Source organism: Trematomus bernacchii, unplaced genomic scaffold (genome assembly GCF_902827165.1).
Source record: "Trematomus bernacchii unplaced genomic scaffold, fTreBer1.1, whole genome shotgun sequence".
In the NCBI taxonomy this organism is placed as follows: Eukaryota; Metazoa; Chordata; class Actinopteri; order Perciformes; family Nototheniidae; genus Trematomus; species Trematomus bernacchii.
In genome coordinates, this window is record NW_022987549.1 from 478,748 (window position 1) to 496,042 (window position 17,295).

General features: G+C 43.7%; 1 protein-coding gene and 1 pseudogene across 1 annotated transcript in view; both read right to left on the reverse strand.

Moving 5' to 3' along the window:
- The window catches only part of LOC117476951, a 45,719-nt pseudogene extending 44,525 nt beyond the window's left edge, over positions 1–1,194 (reverse strand).
- Positions 1,195–10,610: 9,416 nt separating this feature from the next.
- The window catches only part of dusp19a (dual specificity phosphatase 19a), a 9,197-nt gene continuing 2,512 nt past the window's right edge, over positions 10,611–17,295 (reverse strand). The window contains exons 3-5 of the mRNA XM_034123671.1: positions 17,025–17,071; positions 16,737–16,889; positions 10,611–11,102 (exon numbers count right to left, since the gene is read on the reverse strand). Of these exons, the coding sequence (XP_033979562.1) occupies positions 10,902–11,102; positions 16,737–16,889; positions 17,025–17,071 (401 nt within the window). The 3' untranslated portion in view covers positions 10,611–10,901. The remainder of the gene's footprint in view (positions 11,103–16,736; positions 16,890–17,024; positions 17,072–17,295) is intronic.

Below are 17,295 nucleotides of genomic sequence, written 5' to 3' on the forward strand. Positions count from 1 at the left end.
CATACACTGTCTCTCTCTCTCATGTTCAGTGATGTCGCACCGCACCCACAGATTTCTCATTTTCTGTCATTCATCACCACAGCAACGACACACTGGTGCCGTCGGTCTGACTCCCAAAAACGGTCAACATCTTCATCCTTATCATTATCATCATCATCATCATCATCATCATCATCTTCATCATCATCAGCATGTCTCTGTGTTTACTCACATCCCTCTCAGTCGGAAGAGGACCTGGTCGTTGTAATTTTGTTCCTCAAACTCCACGATCTGCGTCTCGTGCTCAGTTTGCTGCTTCTCCTGCGTCTGCAGATCCTCAGTCTGAGACATCTCCTCTTCCTCCTCCTCTTCCTCTTCCTCTTTCTCCTCTTCCACACTCTGCTGCACCTTGTCCTGCTCCTGTTGCTCGTCTTCCTCACATCTTTTCCCTTTGCTCTGCAGCACCTCCTCTTTCTCCTCTTCCTCAGTCTGCTGCACCTTGTCCTGCTCCTGTTGCTCGTCTTCCTCACATCCCTTCACCTTTCTCTGCAGCACCTCCTCCTGTTTCACCTCCTCTTGCAGCTGCGCCTCCTTGTTCATGTCCTTGTTGCAGAGCGAGTCTTCCTCCCAGTTGTCTGAGTGTGTTCACGCAGCAGAGTTTGAGCCTCTCAGACTGACGGAGTTGTAAAAACATGTGACGCTTTGTCTCGTTCCAACTTCATGCAACTTCCTGTTGTTGCTTTCCACAAACAAAGCAGCGTTGACCTCTGATGGTCTGCCTCGGGGTCAAAGGTGACAGAGCTCTGATGGTCTTCGCCTCGGGGTTAAAGGTGACAGAGAACTGCTTCTTTAGAAAGTTGCGGTGAAGAGAAAACCAACAAGTAAGCTGGAGACTTTGCTTTCCTCCTTGTCTCGGCACTGCGGCGGCAAAGATGATTTCAGCTCAACTGTCCCAAAGCATCGCCGTGGCAACGCAGGCAAGAAGTCAGGATGGAGAGAGAGAGGGAGGAAGAGGAGGAGGAGGAAGAGGGGCAGGAGGAAAAGGAGGAGGAGGAAAACAAAAGAGAAGCAGAGAACATCGCACAGCGTTTCCCCGGTAACTCAATAACCGTTGCTAAGAGTGATGGAATCCTGCAGCCGTCAGACCCCTTCATCACCCCCTCCTCGTCCTCTTCATCACCCCCTCCTCCTCCTCTTCCTCTTCATCATCATCCCCTCCTCCTCCTCCTCCTCATCACCCCACCTCCCAAATTCAAACGCACATAACTTCACGCTCCGATCAGACGCGAAAAACAGGCGTCTCAATCTGTCCTCCCCCTCTCCTCTCTCCCCTGCTGTGTGTGTGTGTGTGTGTGTGTGTGTGTGTGTGTGCGTGCGTGCGTGCGTGCGTGCGTGCGTGCGTGCGTGCGTGCGTGCGTGCGTGCGTGCGTGTGCGTGTGTGTGTGTTTTTTAGACAATGATGATGTAATGGTCCTGAAAATGAGAGTGACTAAAGCTCTTCAGTTGAGTGTCAGCAGGAGACGGTGTTTACAGATAATGGTGCCCCCTACAGGACGCTGTGTGTCATCACAACAGAGGGGGAGGGGCTTTAAGAGGGGGCGTACAAACTCAAAAGGTTCATCCTCTGGGGAGTGCATTGAGGCAGTGTGTTGTAAATGAAATGCAGGGCTGTTGTGAGAGACAGATTGAAACGTTTAAATTATTGAAATGAAAGCAGCTCCAGCGAGGTTCTTTAAGGTCAAGCTTTAAAGACATCACAAGGACTACATTTCCTATAATGCAACAGTGTTTTCTTCCCCTCTTGGACGTGCACACATGGTAACACAAATGTATCTAAGGATTTTGGGGTGATTAAACAAATGAATGATCAATATAGCAGCAATTGTGAGAAACCTTCACGTTTAGTTACTTTAAGGCAAAGCTTCAGATGCCTTACAAACTACATTTCCTTTCAAAGTACACCCTGTAGAGAGTAAAACTCTAACACAGAAAAGACCTGTCTATGCTGCCCCAGAACGCCTCGTTGGACATTTATCTTTTTCCATTGTTTGCTTCCTGGGTTCTGTGACGTGTGAACACCCAGATCAACAACAAAAGGACCAATCCTTGGAGCACCTCACACACCAGGATCCCTTGGCTAACTAACAGGGAGTCCCATTGACTTGCATAGAGCTCCCTGAACGCTGGTAATAGACGAGTTGGGATGGCGGAGAAATGCTCTCCGCAGACCCATTCTCACAGCGTTATAAACCTCTTACTCAATATCAAGCCACACTTATTGTTTTTACTTCGGCTGTGTGTGTTTGTGTGTGCTCAGGATGAGTTTCGCTTGTTCTCGCTGTATCGCCGACCCAGAAACCTGTCCGCTCCTCGCAGCAACGAGCCTCGCAACGTCCCGACCAATCAGAGCACATTGAGCTCACAGGGAGGGGGGGGGGCAGGAGCTCCAACAAGCCGTGTAGGACAGAGAGTGAATACACATGCTACACAGAGATGCTGTATGAGAAACCAATGTGAGTTTGGAACATTGAACAATGTAAATCTATTCTAGTAGACCTCAACAATGGAATTATGATCAGTAGAAATGGCCATGACATGGGACCTTTAAATGTGTACCGCCCCCTACAGGCTAGGGGGGTCATTTCTCTTTTTACCCCGAGGGAGGTGCTGTAAAAGGGGTCATCGTGGAAACCTTTACCTTGAGGCAGGGGCGGACTGGCCGGTACTGAAGTGGGCCGATCGGACGATGTGGGCCGGTCGGATAAGTCACTAGCACCCCCCCGGTGACTATTTACTAGCGGTGATTACTTGCGGTACCGAGATGGGCCGGTCGAGAGTCCCGGGCTGATTTGTAGTCCCAGTCCGCCTTGAGGTACTTTAAGGTCAAGCTTGAAAGACCTTAGAAGCTAGAAAATGTCCTATAATGCAACAGTGGTGTCTTTTCTTAGACCCTCGCTGCCCCATTTCAAACATTTACTCTACTATAACCTTCAGGGTTCATCCTCTGGGGAGTGCATTAAAAAGGTACTCCATGTCATTTTGTTTTTCGGGAGGTTTAACAAATCAATGATCAAAATAAAAACAGGAGAAGAAGAGAGTGTTGAGATTTTCTCACTTTAAGGTTCTGTAAAATCAAACTGCAAAGATATTAGAGACTACATATCCCATAATGCAACTCAGTGGTGTTTTTTCTCAGGCCTGGCCCATTTCGAACACAAAGTGAAACAGATCAACACCATTCCCAATTTGAGCTCCAGAAACACTCATGTCTCGTTAAGATCCAAAAACCAGGAGTGGCGTTAAATAAACCGTTGACCCTTTTTCTAAGTTTGTTTTTAGTCTGAATCCATTTTGTTTGCAATATCCCTTTTTTTTAATTTACTTTTTAACAATGGTCTTCAACAGAAAGCTATGAGTTCAAATATACATCATGTTCTCTTTGCATAAAGCTTTGAATATACATTTTTATAGTTTTTTACCAGGACTTGCAGGTCTTGGGGTTTTTCGCAGCGCAGTGATTGGTGCATCCGAGGACACGCCCCCTGAAGCTGCTAAGCGTCCTGATTGGATGTGGCAGCCGACCCACAGATTTCATTGGCTGCAGAGAGTCTTCTGAAGGAGAAAGAAGAAGAGAAACTTTGTTATGGTTCAATTGTCCGAATAAAAATCCAGTCCTACGTCTTTTCCTAACAATCGTTCCTTCAAGTCAGATTAAATAGAAGTCTACGAGATAATCACCTTACTTCTCATTTGATTTATTACCTCAGTGAACATTTTCCTAATACGTTTATAGTCTCAATCTCTAGTTTTAAGTCTACCTTGTGACAGGTCGCTATAGCATAGTGTTTGTGTCTTTTCCTGACAATTCTTCCTTAACTTCAGTGGAAAACATTGTTGGTTTAAGGAAAGATGTGAAGGATAGTTCCTCAGCACTACCAGAAAAGGCCTTAGATATTCCAAAGGTCTCCTATTATACTATTTTTAGGCATATATTACAGGTCTCAGATATATAAAAACATGTCTATGAAGTGTTTTGCTCAAAATACCAAACAGATCATGCTAGCCTCATCCCCCTCTTCCAGCTGTTACTGAAGAGCTGATTCTGGGTCGAAAGCTTTAAAACAAAAAACAAATAATAATAAATAAATAAAAACGAGATCCGAGACGTGAGCTCAAGCAGGAGAACTCTACCGGCAGAAACTCAGCTAAATGCTGCCGTGATGAAACTCCATATCATGTTCCAAACCACATCAAGGATTCTCTCTGAAACAGTATGGAGCTCAAACTCTTTCTCTCTCTCAGGTTTACCACAAGGTGACTTGTTTTTGATTTCCTGCTTCTTCACACATACTCTCTCCAGTACAGGTTAGCTCTGAGTGTTAGCATGCTAATGTAAACACAGACCATATTACTTCCAGAACACGTCTCATTGTTTCTGACAGCAACGTTTCTGATTGGCCCGTGGGTTTAAAGCCCGCCCACATTTTAGTAATGTTGTCATGACGCAGCAAATCTGGATCAGCTCCGATGTTCCCCCGTTTTTAGAGATGTGGGTACGGAGGAAAAGAGAGAGGGTTTTATTTCCTGACACTTTGTGAGTCTCCTGACACACCGGACACACACCGGACACACACCGGACACACACCGGGGACACACCGGACACACACCGGGGACACACCGGGGACACACGGGGACACACCGGGGACACACCGGGACACACCGGGACACACCGGGGACACACCGGGGACACACCGGGACACACCGGGGACACACCGGGACACACCGGGGACACACCGGGACACACCGGGGACACACCGGGGACACACCGGGACACACCGGGGACACACCGGGGACACACCGGGACACACTGGGGACACACCGGGGACACACCGGGGACACATAGTGATGTAGAGAAGACATCAGAAAGTGCATTTTGCATGATAGGTCCCCTTTAAGTTACTTATAAAGCAGTAAATTGAAGGACATTGGACACAGCAGTCATTGGATGATATTGAGGGAGATTGTATTACTTTCTCTCTGACTTTAACCTTCCTTTCTCCTTTTTCTCCACCTGCTCTTTAGAGGAAATGTTTTTCATAAAACTGAACCTCGCAAATTGCAAAAGACGTCAGACCCAAAAATAGACGAGGCTAAAAAGAAGTGAAATTAAAAAGGAGCTGGATCATTCTGCAAACAGGATGTGAATGTCAGGTGGAAATATTTCACTTTCTATTTTTACTGCACTGACTTTATTACATCTATAAAACCAAACTCACTGTTGTGCTCTGAGAGAAACAACAAGACGTTATGATCAGCTGCTGATCTGAGGCTCAACACTGAAACCTCATCTTTGTTTTTGATGGTATTAATAAGAAATCTAAGAGGAGAGGTGATTAGGAGAATGTCTGCAAGGTGTAAGAGAGTGTGTGTGTGTGTGTGTGTGTGTGTGTGTGTGTGTGTGTGTGTGTGTGTGTGTGTGTGTGTGTGTGTGTGTGTGTGTGTGTGTGTGTGTGTGTGTGTGTGTGTGTGTGTGTGTGTGTGTGTGTGTGTGTGTGTGTGTGTGTGTGTGTCTCTGCTGGCCATTCAGTTGTTAAAACCTGTTTACTGTAAACAATCCTGTCTCCTACGGTTTCCTTAAAGCTCCCATGTCATGCTTCTCCGGTTATGACCCGTCCCCTTGTGTTATGAAGGTTTTTCTGCATGTAAACGGTCTGCAGTCACAAACTCTCAAAGTACATCCTGTAGCGAGTAAAACTCTAACACAGAAAAGACCCGTTGGATATTTTTATTTTTCCATTTGTTTCTTCCGGGAACCTTGTGACGTAACGAGTACCAAATGGACCAATTGGTCCAAATGGACCAATCCGCGGAGCCGTTACGTTAATCTTTTCTCAGCTGCAGCTCCGCGGATTTCTCAGCCTGAGACGGCGGGACGCAGCGAGGCTGTGAGTCTGTGTGTGAGCACACACAGACTCACAGCCAGGCTGCGGGTGTGTGTGTGTGCTCGGGCTGGTTTCGGGCTGGGTTTTCGCGGTGTCTCGCTGTCTCGCCGACCCCACGCAGCAACCAGGAAACCACACCAGTAAGCCAGGTCACACTGTCCACTCCTCGAGCCTCAAAGGGCAGAGCAGCGAGCCCCGCAACGTCCCGCCAACACGCACCCAGACCCCACGCAGCATTCTCATCTGTTTGTCATTACTGGTGTCATTTTCTGGTTGCTAACAAACGCCATTGTAAAACATAAACACTGATGTTCCGCTGTAACGTGGACTCATCAGAACAGAGTGGGCGAGCTGACCAATGAGAGCACACTGGGCTCACAGGGAGGGGGGGGAGCCCCAACAAGCCGTGTAGGACAGAGAGTGAATACACATACTATACAGAGATGCTGTATGAGAAACCAATGTGAGTTTGGAACATTGAACAATGTAAATCTCTTCTACTAGACCTCAACAATGGAATCATGATCAATAGAAATGGCCATGACATGGCACCTTTAATACTAGGGGTTCATTTTTGTATATTATAACAAAAACACAGAAAAACAACTTGGTTAGGTTCAGTAAAAGATCATTGTTTGGCTTGAATTAAGTATGTTTTATTTAACTTATGACTTCAATTTAAATGCATGAACTTTTCTGAGGACCTTTGGGGCGACACCACTGAAAATGTTCCTACTCCTCACTTAGTTGACTACCTCATTAACCCTTTTCCTGGTGAGTTCGTGGTCTCAATTCATTGCAAGGTCAAGATGTAAAAAAGAAAGTTGAAATGTAAAAGCAGAAGTTCCTTAAACTTGATGCGATTCCACTGGTTGCAAAAAGAAGTCAGATTGAATAGAAGTACGAGAAAATGACCTTCATTTATTACCTCAGTGAACATTTTCCTAATAAGTTAATGGTCTCAATCTATATTTCTAATTCTTCTTAATTGTGGTACCCTTTAGTAAAATAGATGATAAAGCAGGGTTAGCTTTAGGGCGGGGCTTCCTTGTGATTGACAGGTCGCTATACCAAACGTTTTGTCCTTGTCTTACATCTTTGACTCTTTCCAAGTGTGTTTTCACTTCATGCAAGTCATTTCTCCAGCCTCTCCTGTCACTTCTGGTTAACAAAACAAGATGGTGACAAAATGCTAAACCTAAGGCTGCAGTTTATTCAGCTTCTTAAGCAGCAGTGCTTTCCCTTTGTCATTAGGTTAATGCGTGTTAATGTGTGTGTTCATTTGGGTGTGTTACGGTGTGTGTGTGTGTGTGTGTGTGTGAGTGTGTGTCCATATTGTCCCACAGAGCTGCTCTTGTAGTTGTAAACAAACCCTCATGGTAACCATCTGACCATCTGATTGGTCAGCGAGCTAATTGACTGTTAATTGGTTCTTCATAATCAGTAACACACTGAAGAGACAATTAAAGTCGATCTCACGGGCGGCTGGAGGAGTGTGTGTGTGTGTGTGTGTGTGTGTGTGTGTGTGTGTGTGTGTGTGTGTGTGTGTGTGTGTGTGTGTGTGTGTGTGTGTGTGTGTGTGTGTGTGTGTGTGTGTGTGTGTGTGTGTGTGTGTGTGTGTGTGTGTGTAATATATTCAGGTCTTTGTTCGTCAAAAGGCTGTTCAGGAAACAAGTAGAACAACATGGGCAGAGCTGAGAGATTATTATTAGACCTTCTGTCTGCTAACAAAAGACAACATGTTTTATTACATTTAGGATTATTTACTAGATTTAAACTCATTTTAGGATATTCAAAATGCTGTTGAATTATAAAGTGTGTCAGATGTGTTTTTGCCATCGAATGTAAGCTCAGGAAAAGCTCTTTATTATCACAGTTAAAATAAACAATCCAATGTAAGGAACAATAAACAGACACGTTTTTAATTCATTAATCATCTGAAAAAGATTGTAAAAACTTTCATTTCAAGGTCATTTATTCCACAATAAATGATTTCAACCCATTTCATTGTACTTTCTATTAACCTGGATTTCTTCAGAGATGATTTATTTGTTTATTATTATTTATTTTGTATTTATTATTTATCTATTTCATTTATTTTTCTATTCGTTTTTTTGACAGTATTTGTTCCTAAACTGCCGACATAAAACCCACCTCCCAACTTAATGATGTGTGCAAACTTTAAGTCCAGGATTCAAAAGGTCATTCATTTGGATAACTTAAAGTTATAACACAGATAGGACTTTATTTATCCCGAAGGAAATTGTTGTGCCAGAGTTACAAAGATACAATAAACACCGCAGCGTAATAATAACACTGTACACTAACAGTGCAGATATAAAGGAGAACCACGTGATGATCTGACCTGTGAGAGTTTGAGCCGGAGACTAGGGCTGTGCAATTAATCGTATTTTAATCGCAATTACGATTTTGGCCTGCCACAATTACAAAAACAACATAATCGAAAAAACAATTATTTTGCTTTGCTAGGTTGTGACAGTGCAACATATTTGATCTAATTTAATTTGTATTTATCATATTTATATATGTTTAGTAGCTTGTTGAAGTGCGCTCCAAAATATTTGTTGATCTTGTTTATTGGTATTTATTATTTTTACATTATTTATTTAAATGTAAATATTTCATTTATTTTTGTATTGGTTTTTCAGTTGAATTATACGTTCAGGGTAATCAACAGTTAAAAAGATACTGTTCAAATTATTATTTGTATTTGTTTTAAAGTTCAATAAATGGATTGTCAATGAATAATCGTATTTAATAATCGTGGTATCAATTATTGACCAAAATAATCGTGATTATGATTTTTGCCATAATCGCACAGCCCTGCCGGAGACTCCTCCCGAGGAAACATATTTTTTATCAATACATATTCAGTTATTTCATTTTGTGTTTTTTTGTGACAGTATTTGTTCCTAAACTGCCAACATAAAACCCACTTCCCAACTTAACGGAAATAAAATACAAATAGTGCTTGGACCAGAACAATATGTGCAAACTTCAAGTCCAAGATTCAAAAGACACGTAATGCAAAGTGTTACCTTTGATAATTTGGTTGAGTTAAATAATAACACAGAGATACAAAGTGATGATCTGACCTGTGAGAGTTTGAACTGAAGCGTCCCCCTGAGGCTTCACCGTCACAACGACCATCTTTCTGTCCAGAGCGGTGCAGAAAGAGCCCATCGTCAGCAGAAACCCCCCGAAGAGGAAGAGGAGGAGGAGGAGGAAGAGGAGGAAGAGGAGGAAGAGGACGAGGAGGACGAGGAGGACGAGGAGGATGCTTCCCTCACATGTTGCAGAGACATCTTCCTCCTGCTGTTTCCGTGCACAGATCTGTGAGTGTTTCCTCTCTTCAGACTCTGAGTGTTTGCAGCACGATGAAGAGGAGGGTCGCGCATCAGGTGGAGGGAAGAGGAAGACTTAATTGATGTGCAAAACAAGATTAATGTTGTTAATCTTTTTTATTTTCAACATCTCAAATGTAATCCTAACATTTTCCCTGATATTTCTACTCTCGTAATGAGAGTAGAAATGTCAGAAACATTTTTAAATATTAAAGGGGACCTATCATGCCAAAGTCACTTTGTGATGTCTTCTCTACATCAACATGTGTCCCCGGTGTGTCGGGGAACTCACGCAGCGTCAGAAAATAAAACCCTCTCTCTTTTCCTCCGTACCCAAATCTCTAAAAACGGGGGAACAACAGAGCTGATCCAGATTTGCGTCCGATATGACGTAATATCTGAAATGTGGACCCACGGCCCTATCAGAAAGTTGCTATCAGAAACAATGCCCGACTGTTTTGGACGTAATATGGTCGGTGTTTACATTAGCATCGCTAACACTCAGAGCTAACCTGTACTGGAGAGCATGTGTGTGAAGAAGCAGGAAATAAAAAGGAACTCACCTTGTGGTATAACCGGCAAGAGAGAAAGCCTTTGAGCTCCATACTGTTTCAGAGAGAATCCTTGATAATCCATGATATGGCGTTTCATCACGGCAGTATTTAGTTTAGACGGTAGCTGCCGGGTCCCGCATGAGCTCAGACCCCTCCTTTTTTATTGTAAAGCTTTATACCCAAATCAGCACTTTTGAAACAGGAAGTGAAATAGAGGGATATGAGGCATGGCTAGAATGGGTGATCTGTTTGGTATTTTGAGCAAACCACTTCATAGACATGTTTTTTATATTTTTTTATATATCTGAGACCTATGCTATTGCCTAAAAATAGCATGATAGGTGACCTTTAAGAAAGATTTTTTGCAAAAACATTAAGAAGTTGAGAATTTTTTGGGAGAAAACATTTTAAAAAGTTGAGAAAAAATTGTTGAAATGTTCAAATTATTGAAGCCATTTTGGGAATTAAGTCGAATGTTGAAAGTAGATTCTAACTATCAAGTACATTTATTGCTGAGCACGTTCAGCAGTGGATCAATATGTAGCTCCTGCATTTCAATTATTTATTGATAGTGATGGATATCAAGAAAATGTATCTTTTAAAGACGGTTTCAAACTCCAAACTAATTCTCGAAACATTTCTGAAGTATTCATTTGAATTTTTTGAAATAAAACTTTATGAAGTTTATGGCTGCCATGCACCGCTCTGAAATCAGAGATGAATTTCCACAAAGATTAAACTTTATTAACAAAACACAGAGACAACAACAGCACCAAAACGCATCAACAATAACAATGATCAAACTAAAACCACATCTAATATATATATATATATTGCTGGAGTAAAGAGAGACCGGTCTCTAAAAGAAAAAGCATTTAAGAATGTATTATATATGTTTGTTCAACCTTGCATGCCTTATAATCAGCTGTTTTTATCCTGGACCATCAAGCCCGTGCAGGAAAGATTTCATCCCACAATGCAACAAGCCCAAATATTATGAATTACATGCAAAGTGTCTGATTCAAATCAAACTGGTTTCTTCTTTTACAGATTCTTTCGTCTCAGTGTTTGGACCCGTTGAGCGTTTGGAAGCCCCTCAGTTGTTCCAGGAAGCCGGGGTTTGGGGAGGAGACCGGGCGGGCTGATTGGACCAATGAGAGAGCAGCATCAAAAGACTGGCCGTCACATGACATCAGGTAGCCAATCACCACTGCCGGGGCTCGGGACACACCGGCGTTGCAGTGGACCAAAACCACGCCTTTCTGAGAGAGAAATGTGGATATTAGAGCAGCAATAATTCATTTAAAAAATACAGATTTAGTGTGTTATCATCTTTTATTACACAGCTTAGTTGAATACTCGCTTCTGATTGGTCAATTTGGACATTCCAGAGGTTGTTCATTTTCACTAACAGACCGTTGCTAAGGAGAACAGACTGTTGCTAAGGAGGACAATGTACAGTCATATCAATCCGCAGAAAGAAGTCCGGTCAATTTAACGTCAGCTTACATAAATGCATATATATATAAGAAGTGTTAACAAACCATTTTAACTACTTAATCAACCTACTGTATACTTTTTGACCACTTTTCCTTGAAAAAGCTTTAAAATGACTAAAAGCTATTTGCTCAGATTGGCAGATTTGACCTGATGTTGCTTTTTTAGTTTTTTATAACCAAAAATAACACATTTGGCTCCAAACACCAACATTTTGATTTGTCACTTTGGTTTAATTGCATAATTTGTCATTTTAACGCTAAAGTTCAGGTTTCCCTATCATATATATATTTACTTCAGGAAGCCCTTCACAGATTATTTGGAAAGATTCTACTTGAGCGTATCATTGTGTGTTTTAGAATAAGTAGCCAGTTTAAATCACACCTTACACACTCTGACTTAAACACAAGTGTTCGAGGGCTCAGTCGCAGACAGTTTGAGTCCTTTATAAATACCTAAAGTCTGCAGACTTTTTCAAAGGGATGAACCCACAATGCATTGCAGTTAGGTGTTCAAACAGCAATGACAGAGGAATGGTTCACCATTTAATAAAGACAGAAAATATGGAGGAAGTCGTCAAGAACATATTTTTCTATTGATAAAAAACAGTCGCTAACCAGCAGGATGAATCATGAGAGAGAGGATGGATGTGTTTGAAACCACTCACAGTATTTAATACCAGCCTCACACTCTACTCTGCATATAAATGTGTGTGCAGGTGAAAATACACCTGCAGTGACGCTCTCTGAACGTTAGAGGTCTCCACAGACTAACACACACCACACGCTCTCACACTGATGTTGGGTTTAGTAAATAGATGACTTGTTTGTTTGTGTCCATTAGCTTCTCATTACAGCCTCTCTGCTCCCTCTCACGGACGGAAACACAACAGCTGTGAACCTGTTTTCAGTCCGCTGAGAAACGTCTATAAAACTGTTCATATGACCGCAGAGAGGACGGGTAAAGAAGAGCAAGATGTAAGTCAAAATCCAAATCCAAACAAGAAACGTCCCAAAGGTATGTCCTCATACCAAAACAACAGAATAGCTTGTTTGCCAATCACTAAACAACAATTTCATTTTACAAGTTGTATTTAACGTTGTAAACCCAGATATTGTGATTGAATTGGGATAAAACGGGTAAAACCTTGAAAATGTGCTGCATACCTGAACGACACATAGATCAGATCGCCTAGCCTAACAATAAGTGTAGATAAAACACCGCCCCCCTGATGCCCCCCAGCCCTCAGGGACTCCCGATCTGTGCTCCAAATTCCTCGACTTCTTCCAGGCGAAAGTCGAGGCCATCCACCAGCAGCTCCTGGCGAATGGCCCTCCCCCCCTGCCTGCACCTCAGCCACCTGGTAACGCACCCCAAGCGCCGCGCCTCTCCCACTCCAACCTCTCCTCCTTCTCCCCTGTGGATGCTCTCCAAGTGGCCAAACTGGTCAGCTCGGCCAAGACCTCCACCTGCTCCCTGGACCCCATGCCCACAGCCCTGGTCAAGGACTGCCTACCCACCCTCTGTCCCTACATGGTGGTCATCATCAACACTTCTCTGGCTCCTGGTATAGTCCCCACCAGCTTCAAAATGGCCTCAGTCACCCCCATACTCAAAAAACCTGGCCTGGACCCCGACGACCTCCAGAACCACCGGCCGATCTCCAACCTTCCCTTCCTAAGCAAAACTCTGGAAAGAGTGGTCGCCGGCCAACTCCATCTGTACATGTCCAACCATGAGCTCTATGAGCCCTTCCAATCCGGCTTCAGACAGCAACACAGCACTGAGACTGCCCTCATCAAGATCACCAACGATCTCCTCATTGCTGCTGACTCTGGCCGCCTCAGCATCCTCATCCTCCTGGACCTCTCTGCAGCGTTTGACACCATCTCTCACAACATCCTCCTCACCTGCCTCTCAGACCTCCTAGGTGTCACTGGCACAGCGCTGTCCTGGTTCACATCCTACCTCCATAACAGGAAACAGTTTGTCTCCATCAGTGGCTTAAACTCACCCCCGGCCCCAGTCCACCACGGTGTACCCCAGGGCTCTGTGCTTGGCCCCCTCCTGTTCACCATTTACATGCTCCCCCTCGGCCAGATCATCCGACATCATGGACTCAATTTCCACTGTTACGCTGATGATACCCAACTGTATCTCAGCACCACTCCATCCTCCCAGCTCCCCCCTCAGTCCCTCATCAACTGCCTGCATGACATCAAAACATGGATGTCTTCCAACTACCTTAAGCTGAACAGCAATAAAACAGAGCTCATGGTTGTGGCACCCAAGGCCCTGCTCCAGAAGGTTGGTGACTTCATCCTCGAGGTCGATGGCTGCTCCATCTCCCCATCTCCTGAAGCCCGCAACCTGGGTGTCATCCTTGACTCCACCCTTTCCTTCCATTCCCACGTCAAATCTGTGACCAAATCGGCCTTTTTCCACCTGAGGAACATTGCCAGACTCCGACCGTCACTCTCGGAGTCGGTTGCCGAAACCCTAGTACATGCATTTGTCACCACCCGCTTGGACTACTGCAATGGTGTCCTGTTCGGGGTTCCCAAAAAAACCTGGACAAGCTCCAGTATGTCCAAAACTATGCTGCTAGGGTACTCACACACACAAAGCCGTGGCAGCACATCACTCCCACCCTCATCCACCTACACTGGTTGCCGGTCAAGTTCCGTATATCCTACAAAGTCCTCCTCCTTACCTACAAGTCCCTCCATGCCCTTGCCCCCCAGTACCTATCGGACATCCTTCACCCACATGCCCCACCCCGGAACCTGCGGTCCTCAGACTCTGGCCTGCTTACCACCCCCCGCACCAAACTGCGAACCTTCGGGGACAGAGCCTACAGTGTGGCAGCCCCCACCCTCTGGAACGCTCTCCCTGCGGAGATTCGCAACATCCCCACACTCGACGCCTTCAAAAGGGCCCTCAAGTCCCATCTGTTTGCCAAGGCTTTCGGCCCCTAATCGATTTGTTGTTTTGTCTGTCTGACTTTTGTTTTGTTATGTTTGTTTTTGCCCTATTACTGTACAGCGACCTTGGGTCCCTTGAAAGGCGCTATATAAATGCAAGCTATTATTATCATTATTAAAACGATTTTTAAAAAGCTGTCGTAAAAACAAAATTACAGATCTGAAAGATTTGGTAGAATTCGACACGCAAATTGTATTATTGTCCAAAAAAACAAATTTAAATCTCAGGTTTTGGGCTGGTTGGCTTTAAAGGTCTAAAGCTCCCAAATTAAACTCAGGTATTACCAAGGCATGGCTTCTAATTGAGGCTAGAAACACCAGAGTTTATTTATGATGCATTATTAAGACATTTTTTACAAAACCTGTTGAGCACGTACACCAGTCACATGATGCTGTGGATGTAATGGTGAGTCATTACCAGCCAGATGGCCTGCTGGGTAATCTGACACTGCTTTTCAAAGTAAAAGCATCAGTTTGATTATCAAGGCTGGAATTACCGCATACACACATTGAAACATATCATAATGAACACACACACTTCCTGTAATCATACACCCCTAATGACGGCCTAATGAATTGCTCTGTGTGTGTGTGTGTGTGTGTGTGTGTGTGTGTGTGTGTGTGTGTGGTGTGTGTGTGTGTGTGTGTGTGTGTGTGTGTGTGTGTGTGTGTGTGTGTGTGTGTGTGTGTGTGTGTGTGTGTGTGTGTGTGTGTGTGTGGTGTCATGTTAAGGTGAGCCGCGAAAAGCTTGTATGACACTGAGATCTGATCTGTTTAATAAAACATGAACAAAACTAAGCATGTCATGTATTATTCAGAGCAGGAGAGAGGAGATGTCCAAACACGTGTCGCATGTTAACCTCGTTTTTAAAACACTTAAATCGACCTCCTTATTCCCATAATCCCTTGGGTTTATGGGATGTTATGTCCTGTTGTTGGACTTGATCCGGTCGTTTGTTTTCACCTGAGCTGCAGCAGCTCTCACCTTCATCCAGCGAGGACGTTGGGGGTTCGGCTCTTTCTGTTTGTTTTGAAAAACTTCTGGCTTTCATTTTATGGAACTTAGTCTAAGGATGTGGCATGGGCAAAGGAAGACACTATTAAGATCCAAAATACAGTGTCACATTTTTTAATAATGCAGATGATTGTTTCAAAGCCTTGAGTTTGGAGTCAGTCTCAAGTGATTTTTCCGAATATCGACCAAGAATAAATAATAAAATACTTCTCGATTGTCAGGATTCTCTTCTCGTTTCTCCGTTTAATATCACTCTTTGGGTTTTAGAAATAGGAATAAGAAAAGAGAGGGATGTGTGTTGGGAAATTACTGAATGTACTCTTCCAATATGAGAGTAACATTACATTACATGTCAGACGCTTTTATCCAAAGCGACTTACATACTCAATACTGTGACAATCCCCACAGGAGCATTTTGGGGTGAAGTGTCTCAGGGACACAACGACATGCTGACTGCAGTGGGGTTTGAACCTGTGACCCCCTGATCCCAACACCAAACGCACAACCCACTGCACCACACGCCTCCCTCCCTAACATGATAACAAAGGTATCCCTGTAGCTGTAGTTCAGGAACTAGTTGATGCTCTGTATGTGATGACTACTTCCATTCTGGAGAGGATCACAAATACATGGATCCTGAGATTGAAGCTCAAGTCGGTGACGAGTGATTATTAACATTTTAAAGTATTCAGAAAAAGTGAGATTTTTAGAAAAAGTGAGAATTTTGAGAATTTTAGAAAAAGTGAGATTTTTAGAAAAAAAGTGAGAATTTTGAGATTTTTAGAAAAAGTCAGAATTCTTAAGAAAAAGTCAGCATTTTGAGGAAAAAAAGTCAGCATTTTTAGAAAGAAACTCAGTATTTTGTACATGACAACCGGTAGTCCTCCATCTTGTGACTGTGTAACTCCCTCTCTTGGATATCAGCATGTGAAGGACACTGTTCAGGAACTAGTTGATGCTCTGTATGTGATGACTACTTCCATTCTGGAGAGGATCACACATACATGGATCCTGAGATTGAAGCTCAAGCCAGGGACCAGTGAGATCTTTCTAACAACCTCTCTAAGGATGCTGATATTATCTGTTAGAAAAATATCACTGCAGAAATAGCAGTTCAAAGCAGTATTCAATGTTTAGTTCAGATTAGCTCCACGTCAGAAATGATCATGCTTGTCGTCTATCTCCATAGAGGCTGAATCATCATGTTAAACGTTTGTGATACTTACACGTTTAGTTCAGCGGGGTAATCTCCACATGTTAACACCACTTTATCATTTCTGAAGTAAAAAGTGAAAGGCGGCTAATGTTGGGCTATAGAGGAACTACAGCACGGTCACATGACTGTAGTTCTGAGGACTATGAATGAACGATGAATGGATTGATATGATGTGTTGAGTCACCTCGCTGTGGGCCTGCTGGATGAAGCTGCAGGCGTCCGGCAGGTGGAGCAGCACGTCGGCGTCGGGATGATCCAGAATGCTGACCGTCTTATAGATGAAGAGGTCAGGAAACACGTTCTCCACGCCGAAGGCCACGTTCAGGATGTGAGACACCTGAGGAGGAAGAGGAGGAGGAAGAGCTGCTAACACACATACCAAGACACAGTCATGTACAACACATAGACACATTTATTTGTATCCGACTTGGGGTCTAAAATGTAGACGGTTGGTTTTATGATTTCATCTCACCTTGTGTTTTCTGAGAGTGCCAAAGTCATGTGCAGCATCTTGAGAACCTGTGCACACACACACACACACACACACACACACACACACACACACACACACACACACACACACACACACACACACACACACACACACACACACACACACACACACACACACACACACACACACAGTTTAATCGTTAGATATTTGTTTTCTTTGAGCATGACCCTGGAGAGTGACCCTGAACAGGAAATCCTCTGCTTCAGGTCAGAGGGTCACTCACCTCCAC